Below are 8,245 nucleotides of genomic sequence, written 5' to 3'. Positions count from 1 at the left end.
CAATAGTGCAAACAATTTTCATCGATCACTAGAGGTATTCATTCATACGCTCAATTGATGTTATGATAAAAATCTTATACTAAAATCTTAACTTATTGCACCAAAATCCCACATGCATAGCTCTTCATTAACCTCTATTTTTTTGGATGATTTTTTAACTCTCCCTTGATCGTTTCTCTGGATTTTCCTTTCAGAATTTTTCGTTAGATGGTAAAGGTGTTTGTCATTACAAATTAGAATATTTAGCATACAGCTAAAATTCTGAGTCATCTACGTGAATGTGCTTTGGCTTTAGATGATGTACTCTGTCTCATTGACATCTAACAATCATAATGGTATCTGATATGAGATTTTGCTTCTGTTTGTATGAACTCACATTATTATTTTTGTACGTTTTTTTCCATCTCTCACATCTTCAGGGAAGTGGTCAATCGTCACAAGTCAAATTGGTCATTTTTTTTAATTGTCCATTTATATCGAGAATGAGTGATTGTCGGTGAAAATATCAAAAGAGTTTTTTTAATGCAGGGGAAATTTCCAACAAGAATTTTTTTTTCATAATTTTCTCTAAAGAGACTCATCATCGAAATAATTTCACATTCAACCAGATGAGAATACTCGGCTCAACGAAGATTGATTGAGATCATGCAAACAATAGCGCTTACTTATATTGGTAATAAGGGATTTCAGGCAAAAATGTCAGAAGACTTTTTTTGTAGCTGAATAAATTCCCAACAAAAAATGTTTTTGAACTTTTTTTCTTGAAATCACTCATTATCAAGATAATTTAACATGAAACAAAATTTGAGGAATCGACTTTTTACCCTTTACTACTTCAATGTTGACATAAAAATCATACATTATTTACTCATTTCTCATTTTCATTCCTCAGGTCGATCCCGGATATTTTTGAGCGTCTATAAATTGCAAACAATGTAAGTAAATATGTTTTTCACAGTAATTAATGATCTTGAGAATTTAATGATAATTTTTTCCACTCACAGCCCATTCTGGCTATAATCATCAGATCCACGGATGGGCTGACTGTGAAAACTGCCTATGAAAACAATGGAAGCTTAACAAAAAATCTTCGAAGTTTATTTTAGGTCGAACAATAATCAAAGAGGCAACAGACAGAAAACTCGCAGATGCACGTCGCGATCATGAAATTGATTATTTGACAGAATTTAGGTAATATTCTCATCCTACTCATGTCTCAGTGTTTTCTAAACCGAAGACTTTATGGTACTAATGTGAAAAACTTCTCTAGGATAACACCTGAGTGTTTTACCAGATGGTCAATCCAAATCGCAGCCCTATTCTCCGGGGAATCCTGTCTTATGTACTATACTCCGTACAAACGAGAAGTTCGCAAGAAAATTCCTACCTCAGGAATACTGTTTGAGCATTATTGTTACAAAATTAAAAGATTGATTGCATCTGGTGTACTGAGAGTCCAACGACGGAAGCAAAATATTGTACCTGAAGCAGCAGCTCTACCCCCACTTGATGGTAAGATGGAAGAATTTTTTAGTAGACTGAAAGGATATTTTTGTAGAGAATTTCAAGAGCTACAAAAAACGTCGAATGATATTTTTTGATAAATCGAGTCATTATCGATATAACTAAGAAATAACCAATGATACAATTAAAATTATATCGAGAAAAAAAAAAAGTGCAGCGATTTTTGCGAATATCTCGGAAACTATTGGGTTTATCGAAAAATGTCACGACCATTTTTGTAGCTCTTGAAATTGTGACATTTTTCTATGTAGCCATTATTTACTGAGATATTTGAGAATTAAGGGAGAGATAATTTTTAGAATCGTTTTTCTTCAGAGTTTTTATCACTTCCCTTCGGATTCAAAGTCATCGAATTTAATTCGCAATATTTAGGACAGTGTGTCATTACTTCTGCCCATCTACGATCGTTACACTTTATTTTTACCCGTGTAATGTAAACGAATCGATTTATAGAGTCCAGGGGGGCTGGAGGTGAATTAAAAGGGAAAAATGTTGGGTCAAACAGAAACAAGTGTTGGACTCGAAAAGTTGAAACTCTAAAGCTCTGTCGAGTTGCCCCCACAAATGTTTTATTTACCTCTCTATGATCTCCCCCCCCCCCTTGCAGTTTGCAGAGTGAATTCGTGGCGTGGGGCGAGTGAAGGTGGAAAACATTTCGGTATTGATGTTGGGAAATTGAGATTATCTCGGGATCTCGTGGGTTTGGGGGGAAATTACTTTAGACATTTTTTGTAGTTGCGAAAATTTCCCACAAAAATGTTTGGTTTGGAGGGAAAACTGAATTCAGGGTGGATTGGGAAAGGGGTAGTGGAAATGCTGGTGAAAAACGAACGCACTGAGTCTATAAAAAATATACTAATTTATTCGGTGGAATCGAACCACCTTAGCGTCACTTGTTACACTCTGTTAATTGTCACTGAAATTAATTCAAACTGTTCTGAATTTAACACTGGAGATTTTCTGAATAATATACTGAATAATAGGAGACTGTACTGAGAATTTAAATAGGAGATGTACTGAGAAAACAAAATGTCTCGAACGGGTGATGTACTGACGCTGTTCGGATAACCGAAAGTAGCTTTAGAAAAACGATATACTATTCGCTCAACTCATTTGCTACGACTCTCTACGACTGACTGAGATTCGGTGATTGACTAGGCCTGACCGTTGACCCGAGGTTTCCCGAAGATTTTCGTAAGTGGCCGATCTGTGGTCAACCGTTGATGTACTGAATTTTAACTGCGTTTCAAACACCCCGGGGGCATTCAACATCAGGTTGTTGAATTACTGGATCTGGTTTCTGCTGGTCTGGTTCTGCTGATTCTGGTTCTGCTGATGTTTTCTAAGGGGAGAAAAACAGGAAGAGAGACGTATCACTTGCCAAAGTAAAAAACATATGGAAGATGATACTTAACTCTCAGTCCTGCAGTTCCTGGATGTCCCCTTGCTGTTGATCGTCTTCATCATCTGGGTGATCTTCTTCTGGAGGTTGTTCTGGTGTAGGTGGGTCTGTAGGAAGCAGACAGAGCTTGGTGATTGGTCTGTCAAACACCGAGTGGGCTGCTGTGATGTTCTGGAGATTAGGCGACCCATCTTGATGTCTGCCGACTTCTGCTTTGCTCGTTCTGACTGTGGCTACTCTGGTGAGCCCATCTGCTCCTGGTCTAGTCGCGATGACTCTGGCGATTGGCCACTGGGCTGGTGGAAGGTTATCGTCGACCATCAGCACCATGTTACCAACCTCGATGTTCTGCTGGCGTGTCTTCCACTTGTAGATAGCCTGGTATCGTTGGAGACACTCTTTGGACCACCTGGACCAGAACTGTTGAACTATCCGAGTCACGAGGTTCCATCTCCTCATCTTGAGGGGATTCTCGTCGACGTAGGATGACTCTGGTACTATCTGTAGAGGCTCGCCGATTAAGAAGTGTCCTGGGGTGAGAACCTGGAGATCTTCTGGGTCGTCTGACATCGGACAGATTGGCCTGGAGTTTAGGCAGGCTTCAATCTGAACTAAGACTGTGTTGAGTTCCTCAAATGTTAGCGTTGTCGTTCCCAGGACTCTCTTGAGGTGATGCTTCGTTGATTTTACTGCTGCTTCCCATTTGCCACCAAAATGGGGTGCTCTAGGTGGTGAGAAGCTCCACTGAGTCCCATTGGTGGCGAGAGCAGCCTGAACACGTTGATTTTCTTTAGATGCTTGGTGATAGAGCCTTTCGAGTTGATCTGCTGCTCCGACGAAGGTGGTGGCGTTGTCACTGTACATGACTGCTGGAATACCTCGTCTTCCGGTGAATCTCTTGTAAGCTCCGAGGAAGGCTTCTGTGGTTTGCCTGTTGACGAGCTCTAGGTGAACTGCTGACGTGGTGAAGCACACGAACACTGCGATGTGCACTGATCCCGGTTGAGCATTCGTGGATCTCCACTTGAGGATGGCGAAAGGACCTGCATAGTCCACCCCCGTGTGGAGAAATGCTCTTGCTGGTGAGACTCTGGTTGCGGGCAATTGACCCATCTGTTGCTGAGCCTGTCTAGCTCGGTGTCTGGCGCAGATAGCACAGCGTAGGATGTAGGCTCTAACTGTGCCCCTGCCACCGAGTATCCAATAGCGTTGCCGAGTGTAGGCCAAAGTGAGCTGTGTCCCTCCGTGGAGGGTCTTCTGGTGAGCTTCTGCGATGACGAGTGTGGTGAATCTGGACTGACGTGGCAAGATTATTGGGTGGATCTGTTCTGGATGGAGTTCTGAGTTCTTGAGGCGTCCCTTAAGTCTCATGATGCCCTCCTCGTCCAGAGTTGGGGTGAATTTCGCTAACTGGTGATTTCTAGGTAGCTGCTGATTTCTGAGAAGTACCCTGAGTTCTGAAACAAAGTACTGGTGTTGTTATTTTTACCCAAAATAATCTCGCATCGTTGAGTTCTCTGGTCGTCAAGATAGATCCCGGGGGCATTGGCTGCCTCCTGAATCTGTCGATGGCCCTGTTGATGGTCGCTGTTACTGCTAACAGCTTTGCCATCGTGCTGTATCTGTTGAGGAGCTCGGCAATCTCGTTGATTCTCTGTACGACTGGGTGAGATTTTGCTGGTTTCGCTTCTTTGGCCACTTCTGGGAAGTCCATTGGTGGAGCATCGATAGTTGATCGTGGCCAGTCTTCAGGGTCCTGATTTATCCAATCAGGTCCTGTCCACCAGAGGTGATGATCTGCTAGCTGACTTGGCGTTATGCCCCTGGAGGCGCAGTCGGTTGGATTCTCTTTCCCACTGACGTGTCTTCAAGTGGTATTCGGGAGAGTTTCTTGGATTTTTACCACTCTGTTGTGGACGAAGTCTTTCCATCTCGAGGCCGGACTCCTAATCCACGCGAGAGCTACTGCTGAGTCTGACCAAAGGTGAGTTTCTACCTGGTGTAGCTGGAGCATCTGCTGCGTTGATGTTACGAGTTGAGTTAACAGGAGAGCTGCAGTAAGTTCCAGACGTGGAATAGTCATGCGCTTGATCGGTGCTACCTTGGTCTTAGCGCAGACCAAAACTGTGGAGGCTGACTCGTTGAGATTCTGAGTGCGAATGTAGACCACAGCACTCATAGCTACTGTTGAGGCATCTGCGAATCCGTGTAATTGGATGTCGTTTGTCTGAGGTGAGAGTCTGAGCCATCTGAGTACTGCAACTTTATCTAGCTCGGTGAGTTCCTGGCGAAATGACTCCTACCGGTGAATGTACTCTTGGGGGAGGAGGTTATCCCAACTGCATTTGAGTTTCCAGAGATCCTGAAGGAGAATTTTCCCCTGGACGACGACTGGAGCGATAAATCCCAAAGGATCGAAGATCTGGGCTATCTCTGAAGAGACAATTCTCTTGGTGATCGTCTCTGTTTTGAAGTCTCTGGATTTGTACTGGAATATGTCGGACGACTGATGCCAACACAGACCCAGTACCTTGGTGACGGACTCTTCAAACTGAATGACTTCTTCCTCTGTTGATAGGCCGAGCTCATGCAAGAGCTGAGGGCAATTACTGCTCCATTTCTGGAGAGGGAAGCCTCCTGCCTGGCAAAGTCCTTGTAACTGCCATAATATCTCCTTGAGTTCTGCTGGTGAGTCTGCTCCGCCGTAGATATCGTCTATGTAACGACCTCTGGTGATTGTCTCGACGGGTGCTGGAAATCGTGGACCCTCGTTCTCTGCTAACTGCTGGAGAACTTTCAGAGACAGCCATGGGGAGCAATTGAGCCCGTAGGTAACGGTGGTGAGCTGGTAGAAGATTTGCTGTTTGTTGTCGTCAACCCACAAAATTCTCTGCAGGTCCCAATCGTCCTGATGAACTCGTATTTGCCTGAACATCTTGACTATGTCAGTGCCAAACACGAGCCTGTGCTTTCTCATCCATGTTAGAACGTCCATGGCGTTGGTCTGAAGTTTTCCACCTGGATGTAGAATGTCGTTGAGTGACGTTCCTGATGAAGTGGGGCTGGAGCCGTTGAAGACGACTATCAACCTTGTGGTGATTGCATCTGCTCTCAGAACCCCGTGGTGTGTAAGATAATAAACTGGAACGGGTTCTGCTGTCTCTGGTGCTCTTTGCATATGACCCAAAGTTTCGTACTCGTTGATGAACTCCTTGTACAGCTGAGCATATGCCTGATTATTGGTGAGTTTGCTGACTGTAGATCTGAGCTGACGCGAAGCCTTGAATTTCGACTCCCCGAGAGCTGCTGTGGAGGTTTTCAACGGGAGCCTCACTATGTACCGTCCCGTTGAATCTCTGCTGTGTGTAGACCTGAAGTGTTTCTCACACTCCAGCTCGTCTGGTGATAACTCTGAATTTTCTGACTGCTGAACTGGTAACTCTTCCTGGACCCAAAATTTCTGGAGAAGTTCTAGAAGTTGTTCGTTTGAGGAGGTCCTTACAGCTGATAGGGAGATCCTCGCTGAACAACCGGTGCAGTTGATTGGACCTGATAGAATCCAACCAAAGACTGTGCGTTGGCCGACGACTTTTGACTGCTTGGACTTGACAACTTCATCTCTGATGATTCGCCCGTAGTTGTCAGCCCCTATGATGATATCGATTGGTCCGGGCTTGAGATACTGCTGATCTGCTAGCTGGAGATTTTCTAATGAACCGATGTTCGCTGAGGCACATGAGAACGATGGTAGAATTGCGGTGAGTTTCTCCAATATGTGTGCGCTGATCTGAACCTGTTGGTTTCCGTTGATTGTCTGAAGTGTAACTGATACCAATCTTCTCGTGCTGCCGGAATTAACTCCTCCAATTCCGATTAATTCCAACGTTGTTGATTTCCTGGACAAGTGCAGTTGATTTACTAGTTTTTCTGAGATGAATGACACCTCTGATCCCTGATCGATGAGGACTCTGGCTCTGCTGGAGAATCCTCGTGGTGATTTCACTGTAACTCGGGCTGTCGCCAACAGCACCGATTGTTGATTTTCTGAAGGTTGATTTGACTGCTGGTTCCCATTGGTCATCTGATTGTTGAGATTAACTGCTGCTGTTGATGTACTGGGCTTAGCTGTTGAGAATGACCAATGAGAAAGTGAATGTACTGATTATATTAAAGGAACATTCACTTACTCTGATCCTCGTCGATCCTTTCTTCTGCAGGTCTGTTGGCAGTTCCAGAGAACCCTGCAGCTTCCGAGTCACGACGTGGAGGAGCCCATCCTATGTACCTGCTGCCTCCGTGGATCAGAGTGTGGTGAGATCCTTTGCACTTGTGGCATTGTTCGTCTGAGCTGCACCTGTCTTTTTTGTGCGTGCCCAGGCACCTGAAGCATAGTTTCTTGTCGATGGCCAGGCCGTTTCTCTTTACTGGGTCCAGCTCCTTGAATTGCTGACACTTGTCAACAAAGTGGTTCCCTTTGCACATGGAACACTCTTTCCTTTGGTGACTGTTCTGCTGAGCGCTGTCCTCCTCTTGTTGAATTGCTGCGTAAGCTCCTTTCTTCTTGATAGGTGGTTTGCTGGGAGCGGTGATCTGCTGTCTGGAGTGGAGTTTTGACCCTGCGTTGATACCCCTGGCACAGGACTCCACGACTACGACGAACTCTTTGAGACTGGGGAAATCCTTGGCGTCTCCCAATTTCAATTCCCATTGTCTGAGGGTCTCTGCGTCCAAGGACTTCCTCAGGAGGTGAGCAAACAGCTGTTCTGTTAGGTTCGCTTCTGAAAGGCGGCCACTGTTCTGAGCTGGTCCAGCGACTCGACCACTGCTGCCACATTGTCGGTGAGATTCTGTTCCGTGGGTTTGGTGATTTTTGGCAACTCCAGGACTCGATTAATTAAGTACTGTGCCAAAAGTCTGGGATCATCGTACTTCTTTTGGAGCTTTCTCCATGCGTTCTCATCATTCTGATCGCTGATGGGTATCGTAGAGATCAGAGCTGCTGCTGGTCCTCTGAGGCTACTCTTCAGCCTCACCAATTTCTCCACTGGGGGAATTGTAGATTTGCTGCCCACCAGTAAAGTGAAGAGGTCACTGAACTCCTTCCACTGTGAAGGATTGCCATCAAAAGGCTTGATGTCCAGTCTCTTCAGCTGATCGTGGTGTTGAGGACTCGGTGGTGTACTGGGTGGCTGAGCTTTCTTAGCTAGTTGACCCCTCAACCTGCTGATGAGCCTGACGCATTGCTTCCTGGTGGTGGCTGCCTGCTCGAATACCCCGTTCGCGAGATACGGATGATCGTGTGGAATGGACTCGATCAGG

At 45.0% G+C, this 8,245-nt stretch overlaps 2 protein-coding genes across 2 annotated transcripts in view; both read right to left on the bottom strand.

Annotated features, from left to right (window-relative positions):
* Positions 1 to 2,941: 2,941 nt before the first annotated feature.
* Positions 2,942 to 4,297, bottom strand: LOC107042119. Its single transcript, XM_015263010.1, has one exon. The coding sequence runs from the start codon at positions 4,295 to 4,297 to the stop codon at positions 2,942 to 2,944; it is 1,356 nt and encodes a 451-aa protein (XP_015118496.1).
* A 49-nt stretch (positions 4,298 to 4,346) lies between these two features.
* The window catches only part of LOC107042118, a 5,084-nt gene continuing 1,185 nt past the window's right edge, over positions 4,347 to 8,245 (bottom strand). Inside the window, exons 3-7 of the mRNA XM_015263009.1 lie at positions 7,829 to 8,187; positions 7,114 to 7,751; positions 5,267 to 7,051; positions 4,923 to 5,122; positions 4,347 to 4,682 (exon numbers count right to left, since the gene is read on the bottom strand). Of these exons, the coding sequence (XP_015118495.1) occupies positions 4,347 to 4,682; positions 4,923 to 5,122; positions 5,267 to 7,051; positions 7,114 to 7,751; positions 7,829 to 8,187 (3,318 nt within the window). The remainder of the gene's footprint in view (positions 4,683 to 4,922; positions 5,123 to 5,266; positions 7,052 to 7,113; positions 7,752 to 7,828; positions 8,188 to 8,245) is intronic.

This window comes from Diachasma alloeum, unplaced genomic scaffold (assembly GCF_001412515.2).
Source record: "Diachasma alloeum isolate Michigan unplaced genomic scaffold, Dall2.0 Dall_scaffold_00420, whole genome shotgun sequence".
NCBI lineage: Eukaryota > Metazoa > Arthropoda > Insecta > Hymenoptera > Braconidae > Diachasma > Diachasma alloeum.
Note: the sequence above shows the minus strand (reverse complement) of the source record. Positions and strands in the feature narration are given on the sequence as shown.

Coding starts and splice junctions, on each gene's coding strand:
- LOC107042119 (XM_015263010.1), bottom strand. CDS start 4,297: ATGAGACTTAAGGGACGCCTCAAGAACTCAGAACTCCATCCAGAACAG.